This window comes from Cetorhinus maximus, chromosome 14 (genome assembly GCF_964194155.1).
Source record: "Cetorhinus maximus chromosome 14, sCetMax3.hap1.1, whole genome shotgun sequence".
NCBI lineage: Eukaryota > Metazoa > Chordata > Chondrichthyes > Lamniformes > Cetorhinidae > Cetorhinus > Cetorhinus maximus.
Genome location: NC_135892.1, coordinates 39932370 through 39957873, shown reverse-complemented (window position 1 = coordinate 39957873; position 25504 = coordinate 39932370). Strand labels below are relative to the sequence as shown.

The 25504-nt window shown below is 42.8% G+C and overlaps 1 protein-coding gene across 1 annotated transcript in view; it reads right to left on the bottom strand.

Annotated features, from left to right (window-relative positions):
* sytl3 (synaptotagmin-like 3) overlaps positions 1 to 25504 on the bottom strand; it is a 189375-nt gene that overhangs the window by 24524 nt on the left and 139347 nt on the right. Inside the window, exons 11-13 of the mRNA XM_078556832.1 lie at positions 19335 to 19510; positions 11229 to 11331; positions 3822 to 3992 (exon numbers count right to left, since the gene is read on the bottom strand). Coding sequence (XP_078412958.1) covers positions 3822 to 3992; positions 11229 to 11331; positions 19335 to 19510 — 450 coding nt within the window. The remainder of the gene's footprint in view (positions 1 to 3821; positions 3993 to 11228; positions 11332 to 19334; positions 19511 to 25504) is intronic.

The following is a 25504-nucleotide window of genomic DNA, read 5'->3' as shown; positions in this document are numbered from 1 at the left end:
ATAGATGGGGTGGGAGTTGATACAGTATGATTCAGCATTGCTCATACTTTTGGAGGTCAATCATCTCAGCCCCACGACATCACTGCAGGAGCTCCTCAGGGCAGTGTCCCAGGCCCAACCATCTTCAGCTGCTTCATCAATGACCTTTCTTCCATCATAAGGTCAGAAGTGGGGATGTTCGCTGAAGATTGCATAATGTTCAGCACCATTTGTGATTCCTCAGATGCTGAAGGTGTCCTTGTCCATATACAGAAAGACCTGGATATAGATCCAAGCTTGGGCTGACAACTGACAAGTAACATTTGCCCAACACAAGTGCCAGGCAATGACCATCTCCAACAAGACAGAATCTAACCATCACCCCTTGATGTTCAATGGCATTACTATCACTGAATCCCCCACTATCAACATCTTGGGGGCTCCCATTGACTGGAAATTGAACTGGAGCAGCCATATAAATACTGTGGCTACAAGAGCAGGTCAGAGGCTGGGAATTCTACAGAACTCACCTTCTGACTCCCCAAAGCCTTTAAACCATCTATAAGGCACAAGTCAGGAATGTGATGGAATACTCTCCACTTGCCTGGATGAGTGCAGCTCCCACAACACTCAAGAAGCTGACACCGTCCAGGGCAAAGCTGCCTGCTATATTGGCAAGTCAACTGCAGCAACTCACCAAGGCTCCTTCAACAGTACTTTCCAAACCCATGACCCCTACTACCTAGAAGGACAAGTAGAGCAGATACATGGGAACACCACCATGTCCAAGTTCCCCTCCAAGTCACACCCCATCCTGATTTGGAACTATATCATCATTCCTTCGCTGTTGCTGCGTCAAAATCCTGGAACTCCCTTCTTAACAGCACTGTGGGTGTACATACACCACATGGACTGCAGAAGTTCAAGAAAGCAGCTCACCACCACCTTCTCAGGGGCAATTAGGGATGGGCAATAAATGCTGGTCTAGCCAGTGATGCCCACATCCCAGCAATGAATAAATAAAGTTCATTTCTAACACATGGGGGGAGAGAGTTGCTATGGTGTGATTGAGCACTACTCGCAACCCATCCAAAATACATGGAGGTAAGCTAATACAGTGCAATTCAGCACTGCTGACACCTCATTCTGAATAGATGGGGGAAATGGTTGATAAGAGTTTGATGCAGCACTATGCACGTCTAATTTCCAATACATCTGGAGAGAGTTGATGCAGCTTCGTTCAAGACTAATCACACCTTTCTGATGTATAGGAACTTGATAATGCAACGGGATTCCTGACTACACAGCTCATTCCCAATATATGGGAGCAGAATTGATATATTGAGATTAAGCATTACTCATTTCCAATACATGGGGAAAAAGAAAAAAGAAAGTCCTGTATTCACATAGAGCTCTTCTTGACCACTGGATGTCTCAAAGTGTTTTACAGCCTATGAAATACTTTTGAAATGTAATCATTGTTGCACTGTAGGAAACGTGGCAGATAATTTGTACACAGCAAACTCACACAAACAGCAATGCGATAATGACCAAATAATCTAGGATTTTTTGCGCTGTTGATTAAAGGATAAATATTGGCCAGGACACCAAGGATAACACCCCTGTTCTTCTTCAAAATAGTGCTACGGAATCTTACATGCTCCCAAGCAGGAAGAAGGGGCCTCAGTTTAACATCTCATCCAAAAGATGGCACCTCCAACAGTACAGCACTCTCTCAGTACTGCACTGGAATGCCTTGAGTTTTGTGCTTATGCCCTGGAGTGGGACTTGAGCCAGAATTTTGAGGTGCGAGTGCTGCCAACTGAGCCACAACAAGAATTGATACCATTCGATTCACCACCTTATTCTCAGTATGTACTGGAGAGTTGATACAGTTTGATTCAACACCTTTTAGATCTCATTCCCAATACATCTGAGGCAAGTTGATATTGTGTGATTCAGTAATTTTTGTATTGCAGTATTATAACCATCATCAGTTGAAAGCTTTTCGCTAAACTTTTTACTTGATTTTCTTTGATAATCTTTTCACTAGTTGGATACATAAGCTTATCATCCCCGTATAGACTAATAACTGTTAAAAAGAAATTTGGACTTCCATTTAATAGCTGAATGAATGACACAACAAAATTTCATGTTTTAAGATGTTTACTGTAGCAAAAAGCCTAAAAGCACTATTGACTAAAGGCTGCATTTCCTGCCAACTTTTTGATTCAGCATTTCTCAGATCTCATTCCTACACATGGGGAGAGTTGATTCAGTCTAATGAAGAATGAAGTGTGAGTAACTTGAATGTAATAATAATAATAATAATACATGTCCCATTTGCATGCACAGTTGATGCGTGGCCACCATCTTTATAGGGGGCAATGCACAGTAGGGCACACGCACGGTCATCACTGGCCCTGGAATTGCAAATATTACAGTGCCGGCAACATCAAGTTAATACTTTTAACAATCTCCTCCATCCACAGCTCACTCCAAACCTCACAGACAGGGCTGGAAAGAGCAAGTGGCAAATGGGACCCAATCTATCCACTCATCCTCACACTCAACCCACAATTAAAGTGACACATCGAGTTGGTCTCTTTTTAGAAATTTATTAAAAGATAAAATATCAAAAGAAATATTTTTTGTGGTATAAATCATTTTGGGGATACATGGGCAATGATTCATTACTCATTATTAGAAGTTTGAAGACTACCAAAAAGAACCTGCCAGTGTTTATGAGTGGATTTGTGTGTCCTGCAAATGGTATTAGTAGATACTGCACATGTGCTGCAAGTGCACATGCGCAGACAGATATCAGCTGCTATCTTGCATGGTAATGTTGCGTTGTGTTTCTGTGTGTTGGCATGGCACACAATGATTGACTAAACAGTATTTTTGTAGGTAACTTGTACTTTAAACTACAGAACAGAATTTTAACACAACCAATAAAACCCACTTCAAGTATACATTACACTGTCCTTTAAGCAGACATTTACTTCTCCCAGAATCAGTCCAAAATGATCCTTAACTCCCAATCTTTTTCTTTCCCAGCCTGGAAACTTTTAACTCTAGAACTGTCTTTCAAGGTACAAGTTTTCCTGGAGACTTTTCCCTCTAGCTAAAGTTACACAAATTTTCCAGCCTTGTTTTAACTTCTCAGAAATTTGGTCTTTCCAATCCGAGTGCAAGCACCCACCCACATTCCTGTGCAGTGAACCACAGACACCTTCGGCCTCTTTCTCACCTGGACCCTGGCAGACAAATCTCATCTGTGGGTGTTTAAGTATATCTTAGATCCTTCCTAACTCAAAGTCCGTCTCCATGGCAATGTGAACTACATAGGCCTTGTATCCAGGGTTAGTTATCCCTGAAACCCCAGCTCTCTTTTATCTTGGAAGTAAATGGACAGTTTAAAGCACAACTATTTACAACCTAACATTTTCAACAATTTTCTGTGACTTTGGAGACTCACAGTCTATCCACTGTTAGCACACAGGCTGTTGACGCTGTCTCCAAGTGTAAACACCTTGCACCTTCTTTGCAGAAAACAACCTGGGCCTTCTTTAATCTCTAACAATCAAATCACCCAGGCTTGCTGTCGGGAAGGCTTTACAAAAAGTCACCTGACCTCCTTCATTTTACTTTAAATTGAACAGGCAATCCCAAAACATAATTTTATACTTCATAATTGTCATATTACAAATTTAATTTTCAGTCCAGGTACCTAAATTTATATTTAAAGCGTTAAAAATACCACTGAGATCTTCAAGTTTAAAATATTGTATGAAGACACTTGTTCTTCAATGTAATCCTGGGTCATGCACTGGCATTACCTTGTCTCGTAGCTGGTACCAGTTGTATGACTGGGTTGAGTTATCTTCAAACTTCCAGTCCTCAAAGGGAATCTGTAACTCTCCCAGAAACACTTTCCGTTTGAGTGTTGTACAGTGCCACACAGACACTTGAAGTGTCCTCATCTCCAACTGTGATCGTTCAATGTTGTACTGTGGAATGCAAAGTAGAATACTGAATTTGAAAAATTATTGATCTAGGAAACTTCTGGATAACCACCCTTAAGTTTTATTAGATTTGCCATATAGTGTCATCTTGCCAGTGACACTAAGTTAGGTGGCTCACTAAGTGGTGTAGATGCAAACAAAAAGTTCCAAAGGGACATTGACAGATCAAGCGAGTGGGAAAAGCTATAGCAGATGCAATTTCATGTTGGGAAATGTGAAGCCATTCACTTTGGGCCTAAAGAAAGATAGATCAGAATATCTTCTAAATAACAAGAAGCTAGGAACTGTAAAGAAGCAGGCAGATTTAGGGATCCATGAACAGAAGTCATTAAAAGCCAGTCACGAAGCTATGATACAAAGTGTTGATAGATAAACTATGGTTAGGTAAAGCTCTAGTTGGACTGCATTTGGACTGATGCTTCACTTCTGGGCCCCTCACCTCAGGAAGGATATTTTGATCTTAGAGAAGGTATGGTGCAGATGCACTAGCATGGCAACAGGGCTAAAAGGATCAACTTATGAGGAAAGATTGCAAATAAGAATTACATTATGAGAACTGTGCCCTTGAGTATTGAAGTTTAAAGGGATGATCTAATTGAGGTGTTTGAGATAATTATAGGATTTGAACAGGTAGGTTGTGAGAAATTATTCCTTCTATTTGGAAGCCCAAAAGAAGAGGGCATAAACTTAAAATTAGGGCTTGGCCATTAAGCACTTCTTCAGACACAGTGTGAAAACCTGGAACTCTGCCCCTCAAAAGGCTGTTAAGACTAGGTCAAATTCAAAATTTGAAAACTTATTTAAACAGATTTTTGCTAAATCAGGGAATTGAAACATATGGATCAAAATGGGTAAATGGAATTAAAGTATAGATCAACTACAACCTAATTGAATGTCCTACTTCTGCTCCCATAAGAACATAAGAAATAGGAATTTGAGTAAGCCTTTCGGCCCTTCAGCCTCCTCCACCATTGAATAAGATCATGGCTGTTTTTCTACCTCAACTTCACCATTCAGCACTATCCCCACATTCCTTAATTCCCTTAATATCCAAAAATCCATTAGCCTCTATTTTGAATACTCAATGACATCCTGGGGTGTGGAATTCCAAAGATTCATGACCCTTTGAGAGAAGAAATTTCCCCTCATCTCCCAACAGTCCTAACAGGCACCCGAAGTACCAGATTCCCCAGACAGGCAAAACATTTTCTCAGCACCTACCCTGTCAATCCCTTTAAGAATTTATATGTTTCAATTAGATCACATCTCATTCTTCCAAAATTCCGGGAATATAAGGCTAGTCTACTCAATCTCTCATCACAGGACAATTCCCTCATCCCAGGGACCAGTCTAGTGAACATTCATTGTCTTTCCTTAGGTAAGGAGACTAAACATGCAGAGAGGTGTGGCCTCACCAATGTTCTGTACAATTGTAATAAGACTTCTTCATGCTTGTATTCTAATCTATTTGAAACAAAATCTAACATGCCATTTGCCTTCCTAATTGTATGCTATAACTGCATGTTTAATTTTTACATATAAGAACAAGTACTGATCATTGCAGTACCCTGCTCATTACAGGCTGCCAACCTGAAAATGTCTTGTTTATTCCTGCTCTCTGTTTTCCTCCATTAACCAATCCTCAATGTATGCTAATATATTAGCCTCAATCCCATGAATTCTAATTTTGCGTATTAACCTCTTGTGTGACACTTTATTGAATGTTATTTGAAAATCCGATATGGTAAATCCGCTAGTTCCCCCTTATCCATACTAGCTGCAGCCTCATAAAAACTTTAACAGATTTGTCAAACACAATTTCATAGCATCATAGGCTAGAATTTTATGTGCTGCAATTGGACACGCAGCCAAACTGAACTAGTGCAAGGGCGTGCGTCCCAGCATTGTCCATGTTACAGTCGGCGGGCACGAACGGTAGTTGGAAGTACGCCTGCCAACAATTAAAGTGGCAATTAACCCAATTAAAAAGCCAGTTCAGATTTCCAGCATCTGCAGTATTTTACTTTCATACAATTAAAAATGAATTTTACATGGCACGTGTGAGTTAGCAGTCGGTGCATGGGCAAAATGGGCAGGCAGCCATCTTGGTTTTAATGGTTTCCCAATCCAGGGCATGATAAAAGTCGCCCGGATTCAAGCCAATGTGAGTAGTTAGGAGTTTAGGTGAGAGTTTGGTGTTGGTTTATTCCTGTCAGCTCAAAGCTTTTTCAGTGCTTTCTGGAGGATTCTTTTGCTTACAAGCTTTTTAATTCAGGACGCTTAGGCTTTCAAACTTAGTTGGAGACTTTCTGCCGAGTGCACCCTTCAGTGCACGAGATGGTGCCATCTTCATTTCTGCAAATGGCGATTGTATACTCTACTGGTGGGACCTCCTCTGAGGAGGAAGGGAGAGCTAGAAGGGAGGGGAGAGCAGGTATTCGCAGGCAGGGTCTAGAGAGCGACCTATGGGAAGAGAGGTGCAACCACATGGAGTGCAGGCCATGAGGAAGTGCAAGGCAGAAGGGTCTACAGAATACGCCACTATCCTGCATCCAGAATGTACAGACAGTGCTCCAGCTACCTCAACATGTCTGAGATCCAGTGCAGAAAGAGGCTCCACCTCTCTATGGAAATTGTAACCTCCATATGCCAAGATGATTGGGCCGGAGATTGCCTCCAACTGCATAGGTGGTCACCCTATGCCAGTGGCTCTAAAGGTTACAGCAGCCCTCAACTTTATTGCCTGGATCGTTACAGGGCTCAGTGGGAAATCTGTGTGGTGTCTCAATCAGCTGCCCACAACTGTGTCAAACTGGTCACTGACGCTCTCTTCAGACAGGTTATTACATTCATTTATTTCTGGACCGATGAAGCAAGCCAAGCTGAGCGAGCCAGAGGCTTTGCAGCAATTACTGGGCGCTCTGCATTCAGGGTGCTATAGACTGCACTCATGTGGCTATCAAGACACCAGCCAGTGAGCCGGGTGCCTTTGTCAACAGAAAGGGGCTCCACTCCATGAACGTGCAGATAGTTTCTGATCACATGACACAGATTCTGCAAGTCTGTGCAAGGTACCCTGGCAGCTTCCATGTTGCCTACATCCTGTGGCACTCCTGGTACCAAGGCTGTTTGTGGCTCCAGGTCAGTTCGATGGTTGGCTCCTGGGTGACAAAGAGTAGCCGTGAAAAGGTGGTTCACGATGCCACTTCGGTACCCAAGGACAGAAGCAGAGGAAAGAAACAATAGGAGTCATGCCTCCACAAGGACAGTAATTGAGAAGAGCATTGGGTTGCTGAAGATGAGGTTCAGATGCCTAGACCAATCAGGGGAGCACTGCAAAATCCATCAGAGTTTATAGTCATTGTGCGTTGTGCTATGCATAATCTGGCTCTGACATTGGGGACCCAATGGAGGATGAAGACATCGAAGCAGTTCCACAGGTCACAGAGGATGACTCGTGATGGTTCTAATGATGAGCCGGGGGAGGCCTAGGGTGAAGATGTGGATGCAGACGTGGGGAACTTTCCGGGAGGCAGGGACACCAGGGAGGTCTTGATTCGCCGCGTGTTCAGCTAGGATTCCAAGGCATGACTTGGAACTTAGGGCAAGGTTGGCACCTCCTTACTGAACATTGCTGACGAGGTCATCCTCTGACCCCAGTGTCGAATCACAACCTCTGAAATATAGTTTGCAACCCCTACAGTCTGTCACAAGCCACTCCTGTGCTCAGCACCTATGAAAAGCATGAAGGACACTCAGGCCATGAAAAAAAGTTATTTACCTGTCTTGAGGGTCACACAAAATGAACATAAATTGATCTCTTGTTAACAGTGATGCAAAAAGAACATCTAACATGTTCAAATGAAATAATCTCAGCTGTGAAAATCCCCTCTGGTGCTCATGGTGCCTTAAACTTTTGCTTGTGAGTGCTACGTCTTGGTGCTGCCCCTACAACACCCCCACACCTCACTGGCAACAGTACTGGGAGCAGCCTGCTGGCTCTGCTGCCCTGTTGGCCTTGATGACATTGGTGGTCATCCTCTGGCCGGCGGAGCCTATGCAGGTGCTGCCTGGGCCATGATTCAGTCATCGCGGTCTCATCAGCTGCAACGGTCACCGGCAGAGGGGCAGAGGAGCTGCTGCCACCATCCAGAGAGCCCTGAGGGGAGTCCGCAGAGATGACAAGCAGCTTGTCCGCCAGCGTGAGGTCAGTCTGAACCTCTCTGCTCACCATTGATGGACAGGCACCTAGCAGAGAGACAAGATGCCTCATCCATCTCTCTGTGAGAGGGCTTGCAAGTCCAAGCACAACCCCAGGAGCCCCTAATTCTGTTCCTGGAGCTGTCTCTCCATGAGAGTCGCCACTCTCTCCATGGAGGAGGCTGTGCGCTCGGAGCTCTGGGTCAACACAGTGTTCATGCTCCGCATGGACTCCTCTAATATAGAGTCCATGGTGCGCAAACCCTCAGGGATCTCTGCCATATTTTCATGTACATCTTGCTGGACATCCAGCACCTGCCACCTGATGTGATTTGGACTTAGACTCAGCTTGATCTGAGGAAGCTACCAACTCAGGCATGTATACAAGTTCTACAGCTTTGTAATACTGCTACCAACCACTGAAAAATCCCTAATAACGGCATCCTTAGGTAGCAGCGACCACAATATGACTGAATTTTACATCCAGTATGAAAGGGAGAAGAGTGGGTCTAAGACTAGTATTTTAAACTTAAATAAGGGCAGCTATGTGGGCATGAAAGCTGAGCTTGCTGAAGTGAACTGGGATACTAGGCTAAAGATTAGATCAATAGAGAAGCAGTGGCAGACATTTAAGGGGATATTTCAGAATACTCAGCACAAGCATATTGCTACTGTAAAGAAAAATTCTAAGGGAGGACCCACCATCCGCAGTTAATGAAAGAAGTTAAGGGAAGCATCAAACCTAAGGAAAAAGCATATAACTGTGCAAAGATGAGTGGCAGGTCAGATGATTGGTCAGAATATAAAGAACAGCAGAGAATGACTGAAAGGTTAATAAGGAGAATGAAATTAGAGTATGAGAAGAAGCTAGCTAGAAATGTAAAAACAGATAGCAAGAGTTTCTACAGGTATTTAAAAAGAAAAGAGTAAGTAAAGTGAGTGTTGGTCCTTTAGAGAGTGAGAATGGGGAGTTAATAATAAATAATAAGGAAATTGTGAATGAAATGAACAAATATTTTGGAAAGGGGAAAAGATATAGGTGAAATTCCAATTACTAGGGAAACGGTACTGAGCAAACTGATGGAGCTGCGGACTGACAAGTCTCTGGGTCTTGGTGGACTTCATCTTGGGTCTTAAAAGAGGTGGCTAATGATGCGTTGGTGTTACTTTTTCAAAATTTGCTAGATTCTGGAAAGGTTCCATCAGGCTAGAAAGTAGCAAATATAACCCCTCTGTTCAAGAAGGGAGGGAGGCAGGAAACAGGAAACTATAGGCCAGTTAGTTTGATGCCTGTCGTGGGGAAGGTGTTAGAATTGATCATTAAGGAGGTTATAGCTGGGCACTTAGAAAAACTCAAGGTAATCTAGAAGAGTCAGCATGGTTTTGTGAAAGGGAAATCATGTCTAACTAATTTATTGGAGTTCATTGAAGGAGCAACATGCGCTGGGAATAAAGGGGAACCTGTAGATGTACTGTACTTAGATTTCCAGAAGGCATTTGATAAGGTGCCACATCAAAGATTATATTGCAGAAAATAAAAGCTCATGGTGCAGGGGTAACATATTGGCTTGGATAGAGGATTGGCTGGATGGCAGAAAAAAGAGAGTATGCTTAAATTGGTCTTTTTCTGATTGGCAGGATGTGACAAATTGAGTCCTGCAGGAGTCTGTGCTGGGGCCTCAGCTTTTTACAATTAATATCAATGACTTAGATGAGGGGAGCGAAGGCATGGCATTTAAATTTGGAGATGACACAAAGATAGATAGAAAAGTATGTTGTGAAGGAGGTTGCAGACGGATATAGATAGGTTGAGTGAGTGGGCAAAAATCTGGCAGATGGAGTATAATGTGGGAAAATGTGAAGTTGTTCACTTTGGCAGGAAGAATAAAAAAGCAGCGTATTACTTAAATGGAGAATGACTGCAGAATTCTGAGGTGCAGAGGGATTTGGGTGTTGTAGTGCTTGAGTCACAAAAAGTTAGTATGCAGGTACAGCAAGTAATTAAGAAGGCTGGTGGAATGCTATCTTTTATTACGAGAGGAATTGAACATAAAAGTAATACATTTATACAGGGCATTGGTGAGACCACATCTCGAATACTGTGTGCAGTTTTGATCTCCTTATTTAAGGAAGGATGTAAACGCATTAAACGCAATTCAGAGGAAGTTTACTAGATTGATACCTGGAATGAGCAGGTTGTCTTATGAGGAAAGGTTGGACAGACTGGACTGTTTCCACTGGAGTTTAGAAGAGTGAGAGTGTCTTGATTGATGTATACAAGATCCTGAACAGTCTCAAAAAGATGGACATGGAAAGGATGTTTCCTTTTGTGGGTGAGTCCAGAACAAGGGGGCACTATTTTAAAATTACAGGTTGCCCTTTTAGGACAGAGATTAGGAGAATTTTTTTCTCGCAGAGGGTTGTGCTACTTTGGAACTCTTTGCCTCAGAAGGCAGTGGAGGTGGGGTCATTGAATATTTTTTAAGGTGGAGGTAGATAGATTCTTGTTAGGCCAGGGAATCAAAGGTTATTGGAGATAGATGGGGATGTGGAATTCGAAACACAAACAGATCAGCCATGATCTTATTGAATGGCGGAGCAGGCTCGAGGGGCCGAATGGCCTAACTCAGCTCCTATTCGTATGTTCATATGTTCTTATGCATTTTTATGTTAACCAATCCATTATACATGGTTGGTGACTTGATGTTTATCTAGTAAGCAAGCACAAGGAGAAGGAAAACACAACAGCTGCAAGGGTCTCTAGTGAAATGGATAGCTCCTCAAGGGTATGCATTCACAGCACAAACTATTTACAACCTGGCAATCAATACACAAAGCTCAGCAGGAATTCACAATGTTTAACCTTAAATGCCCATTATATATTCAAAGTAAGCTTATTTTAGTAATTCATTAACTGATAGACAGATAACTAATTAAAAACTCAACAGAAGTCCTTGAAACTGAATTCATTTGCCAACTTTAAAAGAAGCAATATTCTCTCATCAGCCAAGAATGTATTACCCTTAATGTTTCATTAAAAACTGGATCCACCGTGTTCTTCTTCACTGTGCTCTTCAGCTTACTCTGAGGAGATTTGTCAGGAAGCAAATAGGTCTTCACATACCTAAAAAGTACAAGAAAAGAGTCATAAAGTCTTGTGGTTTCAGTAACTATATATACAATGCTCTTTGTTCCAATTCTTAGGTTCCACTAATAATTGCACAAATTCAGGGTAAGCAAGGTTTGGAATTAAATAGCTTAGGCTAATTAACTTTTAAAAAGATAGACAAAATGGAAAAAGGGAGCGGAGACAGCACTGATAATAAAGCATGAGATAAAGACAGTCATTAAAAAAGATCTCAGCCCAAAAAATCAGGATGTAGAATCAGTATGGGTAGAGAGAAGAAAGAGCTAAGGATAGAAAACACTGATGGAAATTTAGAGCCCCCCCACCACCCCCCCAGCAGTCACTATAGTGTTGGACAGAGTATAAGTCAAAGGAGCATGTAACAAAAGCAATATAATAATCTTGGTGCATTTTAATCTTCATATAGGCTAGGTGAAATGAATTGGTAAAAGTGGTTTGGAGGATGAGAATGTTTTTGACAGTTTTCTAGAACAATGGACATGATTTTCTCACGGGCTTTGGGATGTCAATGTTGGGATGAAATAGGGGCCTCAAGCCTTCGCTTGCTGGCAGTGAGACTCACTCGGCTATTTCCTGGGGTGACTGCATAATCTTGCTGTACAATTAAGGATGGCAACAGCATGTGGATGCTGCTGGCCCAATCAGAGTGCTCGCAGCTCTGGAGCCCCCACAGCCTCACCGAGAGGGGGTGTTGCTGAGGCAGCTCAGAGAACACAAGGCTGGCGAGGTTGAAAATTTAATCCTAGAGTGGTCAAGGAGGCAGGATCTTCCAGATGGCCCATTGGGACTGTAGAGGCCACCCTCCCTGCCACGACTGCCTCTGCAGAGCATGGAGTCTCTGGCTGCAATGGCCACCCAGGCTAGCTGGCAGCTTCCCCACAATTTAGGCAACCACCCCATTGCTGGCAAAGTGCTGGTGGCTTCACTTAATGGAAGCCTTTAATATGCAAATCGGCTGTCCGCTTGCATGGAGTGGGCAGCTGATCCGCACCCGGCCTGCCTCCTGTCCGCCACTGGAAAAACCTGCCGACAGCAGGAGGGCATTGGGGAACCAACAGGGGACCAGTGTCCTCATGGAGATGTTCACTAGTGTGCTTGGGAAAAGTTTAAAATAAATTGATTTGTTAGATGCCAAGAGACTGTTTCTGCCGACTGGGGAATCTAAAATGTGGGGCATAGTCTCAGGGTAAGGGACTGATCATGAGGAGAAATTACTTCAAAGGATTGTGAATCTTTGGAATTCTCTACCCCAGAGGCTGTGGATGCTCCATCATTGAATACATTTAAGGCTGGGATAGATACATTTTTGGTCTCCCAGGGAATTAAGGGATATGGGGAGCAAGTAGGAAAATGGAGTTGAAGTCCAAGATCTGCCTTGATTGTATTGAATGGTGGGGCAGGCTCAATGGACCATATGGTCTTCTCCTGCTCCAAGTTCTTGTGTTCTTGTTAGACTAGTAATGGAGAAAAGCAAGGAACAATTAACGTAAAAATTCTAAATTGGAAGAGGGCTAACTTGAATGGGATGAGAGGAGATCTAACTAGGGTAAAATATAACCAAAGACTGACAGGAAAAACAGTAATGGAACAACAGGTAACCTTTAAGGAGATGTTTTAGGTATAGGCCAGGTACATTCCAACAAGGACAAAAGATAGGAGAACCAAAGCCTTTGATGAGGAGGGAGATAGACAATATGATGAAACCAAAAAAGAGGGTGTATGATGCATGGCAGGTGAATTCTACAAGTGAGAACCAGACTAAATACAATACATTGACAGGGGAGATGAAGAGAAAAATAAGACTGGTGAAGGGATAACAAGAGACTTGAATGGCAGTTAACATAAAAGAGAACCCAAAAATCTTCAACTAGCATGTAAATTTGAAGTGGGTAGTAAGGAACAGGCTAGGTCCTATTAGGGACAAAGGGGGTGATATATGCTTACAGTCACAGGGCAAGATTAGAATACTTAATGAATACTTTGTATCGGTGTTTATTAAGGAAGAGAATACTGCTAAAATGTCATTAGAAGTGGAGACTGTAAAATGTAATGGTGGAGTAAAAACTGATAGGTAGGCCATGCTGGAAAGGCTTGCTATGCTTAGAATGGAAAAGTCACCTGGATCGGATGGCTTGTATCCCAGTTTGCTAAAGGAAGTGGGAGTGAAGTCAGCAGAAGTGCTTGTCATAAAGTTTCCATCTTCTCTGGATTCAGGGGAGATGCCAGAAGATTGCTGATTGGCAAATTGGGCGCCCTTGTTCAGGAAAGGGTGTAAGGACATTCCTAATAACTGTAGGCCAGTCAGTTTAACATCAGTGATGGATAAGGTTTTAGAATCAATAATCAGGGAAAAAACCAACTGGTGCTTGAACAGTTTTGAGTTAAATGAGGATTGCCTGCATGGATTTGTGAAAGGCAGATTGCTACAAATACAAAGTTTATAAGTTTGTTATGTTTTGGGGGCTGTCTGTTTAATTTATGGTAAAATTGAGGAATGAAGGGGAGTATGAGGAATGACCCATTCCGAATTCTGCCTAACAACAAACCTTGGTGGTTTCCTTGTTAAAGGTTAAAAGGGAGCCCAGGTTGTCTTACTAGAAAGAAGGTGCTAGATGTTCACAGCTGTACACAATGGTAGGAGCAGTTGTGCTGACTGTGGGTAGATTGTTAGTCTCCAAATCTCACCGGGAGGCGTTAAGAATGTCAGGTTTTATAAATGGTTGTACTTTGAACTGTCTGTGTAATTCCAATATAGAATGGAGTTGGGGGTCCAGATGGTAGCTATTAGCATTTCTTCCTGGGTTGAAGGCCCATGTGGTTCATGTTGCCATGGAAATGGACTTTAGGAAGAGAAAGCCATTGCAGTATCAAGTTACAGGGTTTCTAAGATATCCCTGAAACTCACAGACACAAGTCAGTCTGCCGCCATCTGAGAGGCAGGGAGCAGGAGATAGAGGCAACTAGTCCTGCACCTGAAGCAGAGAAAATGCTGACCCTATTGTTCACCATGCAGATTATGGGTGGGAGCTCGCACTCAGATTGAAGAGACCAAGTTTGTGAGGATTTAAAGGAGGCTGCAAGATTTGCTTAGCTTGAGCTAGAGGGAAGGAATCTCCAGTATAACCCTCACAGTGAAAGTTAGTTTGTTTTCCTGGCTGGGAAAGGAAAAAGGGCACAGGCCACCTGGAGTGAAGAATAGGTTTGGACAGGTTCTGGGAGAATTAAGTGTCCACTTAAGAGACTGCATAAAGTATAACCGAGGCGTGGGACTGTCGGTCATATTAAAAGTCACATGGGGATCTTTTATGGAGTTTAAAGTATAAGTTGCCCCCTAGCAAGTGGTTAGTCAATGATCCTTTTAATTCATTTGTTTCAGTGAAAGTTTCAAAGCTTGAAATGTTTTCAGTCAGGCACTGGAAATTCAAATATCTTTTTTTAAAAGTTATCGGTCTCGACTGGAATGGTAACAAGATCATGCTTGATGAATCTAATTGAATTTTTTGATGAATTCACAAAGATGAAGGGAGTGAAGTGGTGTTGTCTATACAGATTTTAAGGAAGTGTTTAACAAAATGCCATATAAAAGGCTGATTAACAAAATTTGCTGATGTTTGCAGACTTGGAGGTGTGGCAAGGGAGGATGATACCAATCGACTGCAACAGAACATAGACAGGCTAGCAGAATGGGCAGAGAAGTGGTAGTTGTAATTTAATACAGAGAAGTGTGTGTGGTGATGTGACAGAAGTGATAGGGAGAGGTAATATATGGGGTTCATGTACATAGATCTTTGAAGATGGCTGGACATGTTGAGAGAGTAATTAGCAAAGTATATGGGAGCTTTGGCTTCATAAATACAGGCATCGAGGACAAAATGAGGCAAGTTATACTGAACCTATATAAACTTCTTGTTAGGCTATAACTAGAGTATTGTGTTCGGTTCCAGTCATATTTTGGAAAGTTGCAAATATCCTTGAGAGGGTACAGAGATGTAAATGGACATGTAAATTTTTTAAAAAGATGTACAGGGTGCTTCCATGGATGAGGCATTTTAGCAACAAGATTAGTTTGGAGATGCTGGGGTTGTTCTGCTTAAAGCAAAGGAGATTGAGGGGATATTGATAGAGGTGCACAAGATTATAACAGGTTTAAAAAAGATAGACAAAGAAAAGCTGCTCTGTTTGGCTGATGGTACATGGAGTAGGGGACAGAGATTTAAGTTTTGGGCAAGAAGGTTGGGGCGGGGTGGTAGGGTGAGGGTCAGGGTGCAGTGGTGTCGGTGGGGAATGAAGAAAGCCTTTCTTATGCAGTGAGTGCTAATGACCTGAAACATGCTGCCTATGAGGGTAGTTAAAGCAGAGATGACCTACGATTTCAAAAGGAAATTGAAAGGGTACGTAAGAGCAATTAACTGCAGGAAGTGAGCAAGGGGGTGGCTCTATAGAAAGCCAGCATGGATACAAAGGGCCAAATGGCTTTCTTCTATGCTGAAATTATTATTAGTCTTTGACTCAGGCTAGGTCACAGGCTATTTTAGATCCAGTATTGTGTAATGGGGCAGGGTTAATCAGTAATCTCATAGTAAAGGCCCCTGGGGAAGATTAAACAATTATAGAAGTACAGACATTTATGGCAGAGAGGGAGGACATTCAACTCACTGTATGTGTGCTGGCCAATAAAGGGCAATCCAGCCTAATCCCACTGCTAGGTTACAGCACAACAAGCGCATATCCAAGTGCTTTTTAAATCTATTTCCACCACCATTTCCAGCAATGAGAAACAGAGTTAACATTTTGAGTCCATGTGACTCTTCTTCAAAAGGACATAAACAGGTTGGTGAAATGGGTAGACAAGTGGTAGTTGAAATCTAATGCAGAGAAATGTGAAGTGATTCATTTTGGTAGGAAGAATGCAGTGAGACAAGATAAAATAAAGGGTACATTTCTAACAGGAGTGCAGGAGCAGAGGGACTCTGGTGTATATGTGCATAAATCATTGAAGGTGGCAGGACAGGTGGAGAGAGCAGTTAATAAAGCATATAGGGTTTGGGAAAAGCAAGGAAGTTATGTTAAACTTGTGTAGCACACTGGTTCGGTCTCAACTGGAGTATTGTGTCCAGTTCAGGGCACCACACTTTAGGGGGGATGTGAAGAGATTAGAGACAGTGCTAGAAAGATTCCTGACAAGTTGCCAGGGATGAGGAAATTCAATTATGTAGATAGTTTGAAAAAGTTGGGACTGTTTTCCTTGAAGAAAAGAAGGTTGAGAAGAGATTTGATAGAGCTATGAAAAAGCATAAGGGATCGGGAAGAGTAGATACGGAAAACAGTTTCCATGGGTGGAAGGATCAAGAACAAGAGGGCACAGATTTAAGGTAATTGGCAAAAGAAACAATATCGATATGAGAAAAACCTTTCTTGCGTAGAAAGTGGATAGAATCTAGAATGCGCTGCCTGACAGTGTGGTGGAGAGAGTGCCAATCGAGGAATTCAATAGGGAATTGGATTGTTATCTGAAAAGGAAGGCCAGGATTTTCCGGCCTGTCGTGGTGGGACCCGTCACGGGATATTCGGCAGCTCAGCCAAAAGTCCATTTTGGCAGGACCAGACGATCCCAGTGGTGTTTGGGGCCAGAAAATCTCATCCGAAGAACGTGCAGGCTATGGGGAGAAGGGGGGAGTGTAGCAGCAGGTAAATTGCTTCTACGGAGAACCAGCACAGACACGACAAGCCAAATGGCCTCCTTCTGTGCGGTAACAATCCCGCGATTCTATCTAGGTCTGTCAATCTTATCCATCTACAAACTTCATAATCTTGTTCCATACATTTAAGTTCAAATCATTGATATATAGCACAGGAAACAATTTTCTAGTTGCAATAATCGACCATTACACTTTGCTTCCTGCTACTGAACCAATTTTGGATCCAACGCATTAATTTCCCTTGAATCCATAGGATTTCACTTTTCTGACTAGTCTTCTATGTGAGACCATATCAAAGGTCTTGTTAAAATGCATGCAGACAACATCAAACACACTACCTGCATTGACCCTCTTTGTTACCTCCTGAAAAAATTCCATTAAGTTAGTCAGACACAACCCACCTTTAAGAAATTAACGTTGACAGTTGTCAATTAATCCATGCCTTTCTAAATGACAATTATCACTGTCCCTTAGAATATTTTCAATGCTTCATCCACCACTGAGGTTAAGATGGCTGGTCGGTAACTACTGAAAGGAAATAAGAGAGGCAAAGAGAGCAGTTGAGAAGAGATGGGCAAAAGTGGTTAGGATCTGGAATGCACTGCTTGAGAGTTTAGTGGTGTTGCATAAGTGACTAAAGAGAAAAAATTCTCAGCACTGGGAGAAAGGGTTGGGGAGAGGGACTAGCTGATTTGCTCTTGCAGCGAGCTGGCACAGACACAACACAGCCAACATGTAACCCACAAAAGCCAAAATTCCAACACTCCCAGCTCAACATTCAACTCAGTGAGGCAAACATCAAGCTCACCCAGCCCAAAATCCAACTCACCCAGAATAAAAGCTGAGCTACACAGTTCAACATGTAACATACTGCTTCCAACATTGAACTCACCTAGACAAATGTCAAACTCATCAAGCCCACCTTTCAACTCAACATTCTAGCATCCGACCATCCAACCCAGCATCCAAACCCCCCAGCCCTGTATCAAACCAACCCAGCATTCAACCTCCCTAGCCTAGTGTATAACCCATCAGTCCAGCATCAAACCCAATCAGCCCTGCCACTAACACACCCAGCGCAACTCCCAACTCACTCAGCCCAACAACCACCTCATCTATCTGAATATCTAACCACACAACTCAACATCCTAATCACCCAGCTCAACCTCAAACTCATCAAGCCCAAATCTGACCACCCAACCTGACATCTAGCACAATATTTCATTCACCCAGGCCAGCATTCAACTGACCCAGACCAGCATCTGACCACCTTCAACTCCACAATCAGCCACACAGCCCTACAACAAACTAACCCAATCTGGCATTCAACTCATCCTACCAGCATCTGAGTGACACGTTCAACAAGCAACATACTCAGCCCAAAATTGAACATGCCTAGCCCAGCATCCAATCACTCAGCTCAGCATCCAACGTCATAAACCCAACTCCTAAATCTATCAGCACAACATCCACATCATCTTGCTGAATATCTACCTACATATCCAGTCTGGCATACAACCTATATATGACAACATGACATAGATGGGATGGTGAAATGGGCAGAAACATGGCAGAAGGAGTTCAATACAAAAAAGTGTGAAGTGATGCTTTTTGGGAAGACTAATATGAAAAGACAATATATTATAAGTAACACAGGTTTAGAAAGTGTAGGTGAGCAGAGACACTTGGGTGTCCATTTACACAAATCTTTAAATGTTCAGAGGCACCTAATAGAGTTTTACAAGAAAATTAGAGGTTTTGACATAGAAAACAGAAAAACTATTCCGTCTGGCGAGTGGGTCATTTATTAGAGGTCATAGACTTAAAGTCATTGGCATAAGATCCAGAGGAGAACATTTTTCATTCAGAAATTTGTTGAGATGTGGAACATTCTACTGAGAATCTGATGAAGCCAATTCCTTAAATAAAGGGAGTTGGACAAGCGCTTAAGGATGAGGAATTTACAGGGTTAAAAAGCAGGGATGTGAGATTTAGCATGACTACTCTTTTAAAAAGAGCACATGCACAATGGCCTGAAAGTTCTCCTTCAGCGCCATTAATTTCCATGATTCAATGAAAAAAGATTATCTGGTCATTATCTTGATGTCTGTGGGATCTTGAAAATTGGTTGCCTCAGTTTTTACATTATAATAATGTCTAGACTTTAAAATTACTTAATTGGCTGTGAAGAACTTTGGCCATCCAGATTTCACAAAAGGCCTGGAAAAATAGAAGTATTTCCTTTTTAATAAAAAGCTTGATCTAGAAATATGCACTTACGGGTTACATTTTTTCTTTTTCTCATCTCCATAAGCTAGTTTTTTGCACGCTTTGATGTGGATTTCCAGTGCCACAGCCTTAAAGTTGTACTGGATAGAGAGCTCAATTTCACCAGTAACATTCGCATTGTCCAAAGTCTCTGGTTCCGTGCAGGTGCTGATGCTGTATACACTACCCTATAAAAACATGATGAAGGACATTACAATTCATGTCTTACAATGGTGAGGATACTTTTGACGTACACTTGCCCTCAGTTTTGATTCTGATTCTTTGTTTTCTTTTGAACCAGTGAGTTGTCTCTTCACTTTAATCAAAAAAATGCATTTTTTGCCAACTTCAGTAATTCTGCCCAAGTCACTTCCATAATATTGCTTAGAAGCTATAACAGACAACTAGGCCATTGAGCCCAACTAGTCTGTGTTGGTGCTTATCGCCCACATGAGCAGTAGACCTAATCCCAGATTCCTTCTCTGTTCCCATATACCCTCTCCCTCTCCTTCAAATATCTATCAATCTATTCTTAAATGTTAGTATGAACAAAGAACAAAGAAAAGTACAGCACAGGAACAGGCCCTTCGGCCCGCCAAGCCTGTGCCGATCACATTGCCTGTCAAACTAAAACATTTTGCACTTCCGGGGTCCGTATCCCTCTATTCCCATCCTATTCGTGTATTTGTCAAGCTGCCTCTTAAACACCACTATCGTACCTGCTTCCACCACCTCCTCTGGCAATATGGTCTTTACTTTAATCACCAACTTAGGTAGTGATTCCACAGCCTAACAACCTCAGTGTAAAAATGTTTGTCTTGTTTTCTGTTCAATATCTCTTACATTTAATAGTATATCTATGTCTACTCATTCTAGGCTCCTCAACTACTGGAAACGGTCTGTTTCTCTCTTAATCCGTCCAATCCTTTCACAGTTTTAAACACATCTATTAAATCACCCCTTAATCTCCTCCGTTCTGATGAAAACAGACCCAGCGTTTCAAGACAAAAACAGAATTACCTGGAAAAACTCAGCAGGTCTGGCAGCATCGGCGGAGAAGAAAAGAGTTGACGTTTCGAGTCCTCATGACCCTTCAAGTATCAGTTTGTATTTGGATTTCCTCATACCAGGCAATAACCTAGCTAATCCAGTACCATCTTTGTTGCCTCAACATCCTTACTACTGTCTGAAGCCAAATGTGCTCAGCACACCTGTTGTGATCTTACTAAAGGTTAAAGTGTATTAATTATTAGGTCTCAACTTTTATATTCTGTATCTCTTCTAAAGCACACCACTAAAACAAAAAATTAAAATGACACAGACTGGAAACTCAGGATCATGCTTGCAAACTGATCTGCATTTAGTCTCCCTGATGTAGAGGAGGCTGCATTGTGAACAGCGAAATCATTATACAAAATTTAAAGAAGTATAAGTAAATTGCTGTTTCACCTGGAAGGAGTATTTGGGCAATGGACAGTGAGAAGGAAAGAGGTAAAAGGGCAGAACCAGCATCTCCTGTGCTTTCATGGAAAGATGCCGAGGGAACAAGAGGGAATGTTGCGGCGATAGAGAAATAGACCACTGCGCCACGGAGGGAACAATGCCTCTACTCCATTCCTAATCTGATGTCCCTATATTCAGCCTTCCACACTGTTCCAATGAAGCTCAACGTAAACTTGAGGAACAACACTTCATCTTTAAATTATGCACTTTACAGCCTTCAACATTGAGTTTAACAATTTCAGCTCATAACTTGTTTGTTTTTGAATGGTAGCTGTTGGTTATGATTCTGCATTGTCCCAGTAATATATCTTCAGACACAGCTTTTCTTAACGTACCCCATTATCATCCCCCTTTTGCCTTGCACTATAATTTCTTTTGATATTTAATCTCTCATGACTATCACTCTATCGCAGATCTCCCCTTTTGTTCTTTTCCTTCGCCCCCCCCCCCCCGCCCTCCCCCCACCCTTGGCCTGCCTCTGTACTTGCTTTAAATCTGTTACCTTTCTGACCCTTATCAGTTCAAATGAAAGGTCATTGACCTAAATGTTAACTCTGTTTCTCCCTTCACAGATGCTGCCAGGCCTGCTTAAATATTTCCAGCAATTTCTGTTTTTATTTCAGATTGGCAGCCTTCACAGTATTTTGTTCTTGTTACTGATGTTGTTCATCGTAGGCAAGCCAGGAATAATGAGGATGTCTTCTTAAATCAGAGGTCTTACTTTGTAACGGTAGAGGAAAAACAAACAAACTAGTTCATATTGATAGGGCCTATTGTTTTCATTTTTATGCCTAAGATGATAATGCAATAAAAAAAATTACAAGGAGCAAGAGAAAGAACACTTCCATATAATATCAAAGAAAAGGCTGAAGGCACTGGAAACTGCAAAAGCTATGGGCACTGACAACATCCCGGCAATAGTACTTAAGGATTGTGTTCCAGAACTATCCACAACCCTAGCCAAGCTGTTCCAGTACAGCTACAACATTGGCATCTACCCAACAATGTGGAAATTTGCCCAGGTATGTCCTGTCCACAAAAAGCAGGGATAATCAAACCCAGTTAATTACCACCCATCAGCTTACTCTCAAAGATGGCAGCTGTTGCCAATAGTGCTATCAAGGGGCACTTACTCAGCAATAACCTGCTCACTGATGCTCAGTTTGGGTTTTACCAGGGCCACTCAACTTCTGACTTCATTACAGCCTTGGTTCAAAAATGAACAAAAAAGCTGAACTCAAGCGGGGAGCTGAGAATGACTGCCCTTGACATCAAGGCAGCATTTGACCAAGTGTGGTAGCAAGGAGCCCTAGCAAAACTGAAGTCAATGGGAATCTGGGGGAAAGCTCTCCACTGGTTGGAGTCATACCTAGCACAAGGAAGATGGTTGTGGTTGTTAGAGATCAATCATCTCAGTCCCAGACCCAACCATCTTCAGCTGCTTCATCAATGACCCTCCCTCCATATAAGGTCAGAAGTGCGAACGTTCGCACAATGTTCAGCATCATTCGCAACTCCTCAGATACTAAAGTGGTTTGTGGCCATATGCAGCAAATCGTGAGGGGAGCAGAGAAATTAAATGCCAATGTCATGCTGATAGTTCCCAACGAAAAGATCAAGAGCAGGTAACTCATGACCAAAGAGGCCAGAGGCGAGCACAGAGCACAAAGAGGAAGACTTAACATCGTGATGAGCTCGAAATTCATTGAGGCAGCATCAAAATCCTGGAACTCCCTCCCTAACAGCACTGTGGGTGAACCCACACCGCATGGACTGCAGTGGTTCATGAAGGCAGCTCACCACTACCTTCTCAAGGTCAATTAGGGATGGGCAATAAATGCTGGCCTAGCCAGCGATGCCCACATCCCATGAATGAATAAAAAAAGGAGATAAAGCTGAGTACTTTGCTAAATATAGATTGTTCAGCATCAGAGAGGGGAAGGTCAGAGGGTATTGTGAATATACAGCAAGAGGTGTGATTAGGAGAAGGGATGGGGTTAGAGGGAAGTGAAGGGGATGAAAGAACTGGAGGGGTGTTGGTATCCATGAACTTTTGGAGCTTGTGTATCTTAACACCTAAAAGGAAGAGAAAAAGATTTTTGGTAAAGCATCGGATGAGACGAAGACAGTCACTAACAATGGGTTGTGGCTGTGAAAGTAAATGTTGGCAGAAACCTTATCAAACACCAGGAGGGAAATGGATTGCCTCTGCTATTTCTACCTTTGCTTCTATGTGGTGCCGATCAAGCGGGCTGCTTTGCCCTGGATGGTATCGAGCTTCTTGAGTGTTGTTGGAGTAGAATTTATCCAGGTGAGGGTGGAGATCATAAAATCATAAGTTCATTAGAAACAGAGCAGGATTAGGCCACGTGGCCCATCACGGCTGCTCCGTCATTCAATAAGATTATGGCTGAACTGCTTATGGTCTTAACTGCCAGTCCTCCATAACCCTTGATTCCCTTGTTGATCAAAAATCATCAAGGGAGGCAATGTTTATTCTTCCTAAACTGAGGTTTTCTACCCATGGTGGTTGACAGGGCCCTCAACCATGTCCGGCCCATCTCCCGCGCATCCGCCCTCACACCTTCCTCTCCCTCCCAGAACCATGATAGGGTCCCCCTTGTTCTCACTTGTCACCCCACCAGCCTCCACATTCAAAGGATCATCCTCCACCATTTCCGCCAACTCCAGCATGATGCCACCACCAAACACATTTTCCCTTCACCCCCCCCCGGTGGCTTTCCGCAGGGATCATTGCCTCCAGGACACCCTGGTCCACTCCTCCATCACCCCCCACACCTCAACCCCCTCCCACGGCACCTTCCCATGCAACCACAGAAGGTGCAATGCCTGCCCCTTTACTTCCCCCCTCCTCAGCGTCCAAGAGCCCAAACACTCCTTTCAAGTGAAGCAGCATTTCACTTGCCTTTCCTCAATTTAGTCTACTGCATTCGCTGCTCCCAATGCGGTCTCTTCTACATTGGAGAGACCAAACGCAGACTGGGTGACCACTTTGCAGAACACCTTCAGTCTGTCCGCAAGCATGACCCAGACCTCCCTGTCGCTTGCCATTTCAACACACCACCCTGCTCTCATGCCCACATGTCCGTCCTTGGCCTGCTACAATGTTCCAGTGAAGCTCAACGCAAACTGGAGGAACAGCACCTTATCTTCCGACTAGGCATTTTACAGCCTTCCAGACTGAATATTGAGTTCAACAATTTCAGATCATGAACTCTCTCCTCCATCCCCACCCCCTTTCCGATCCCCCTTTTCCCAATAATTTATAATTAAAAAAAATATATATTTTTCTTTTCCCACTAATTTTTAAATTTATTTTGATCTATTGTTTTATCTCCACCTTTTAGCCCATTTTGATCCCTTCCCCCCACCCCACCCCCACTAGGGCCATCTGCCACTAGCTTGTCCTGCTTGCTACCCTTAATGACCCCATTAGCACATTCCTTAGATAATATCACCACTGTCAACGCCCCTTTATCCTTTTGTCTATGATATCTTTGGCAATATCTTCTTTGCCTCCACCTATCACTGGCCCCCTATCCAGCTCTACCTGTCCCACCCCCCTCTACCAGCTTATATTTCACCTCATTTGTCTATTTCCTTAGTTCTGATGAAGAGTCATATGGACTCGAAACATCAACTGTATTCCTCTCCGCAGATGCTGTCAGACATGCTGAGTTTTTCCAGGTATTTTTGTTTTTGTTTCAGATTTCCAACATCCACAGTATATTGCTTTTATCTCAATGTTTATTGGGGACAGGCGAGAGTATTCCATCATACTCTTGACTTTGCCCTGTAGATGATAGACAGGATTTGTGGATCAGGGGGTGAGTTACTCACCTCACCCAGCCTCTGACCTGCTCCTGTAGAAACAGGGTTTATATGGATGGTTCAGTTAAGTTTCTGGTCATTGGTAACCCCCAGGGTATTGATGGTGTGGGATTCAGTGATGGTAATGCCATTGTATGTCAAGGGAAGATGGTCAGATTCTCTCTTGTTGGAGATGGTCATTACCTGGCACTTGTGTGGCAGATTGTCACTTACCACTTATTACCCCAAACCTGAATATTGTCCAGGTCTTGCTTCAAGTGGTCACAGACTGCTACAGTATCTGAGAAGTCACAAATGGTGCTGAACATTATGCAATCATCAGCGATCAACCCCATTTCTGACCTGATGATGGCGGGAAGGTCATTGATGAAGCAGCTGAATTTGGTTCTGCAACAATATACTGTGACTGAGATGACTGACCTCCACTAAGCACAACCTTCTTCCCTTGTGCTCTGTTTGACTCCATCCCGTGGAGAGTTTTCGCCTTGATTTCCATTGACTCCAGTTTTGCCAAGGCTTCTTAATGCCACGCTTGGTCAAATGCTGCCTTGATGTCAAAGGTGTAGTACAAAGGGTTAGCAGATAGGATATGCTAATGTATGACAGAGATGATGTTGTAACACTATCACTAGTCAGTCATGTTTTAGACTCTCTCTCTCTCTCTCTCTTGGAATCATGCCCAAGAGCTACGTGCCTACTCTGTAACCTGTTTGGATGTAGTACTAACAAACAGGTGCTAAATAATGTCACAGTATCTCTACAATCTGTCTAAGAACCAAGTCCCATGCCTAGAAGGACCCAATCTTAGAACATGGTGGCAGCCGTGG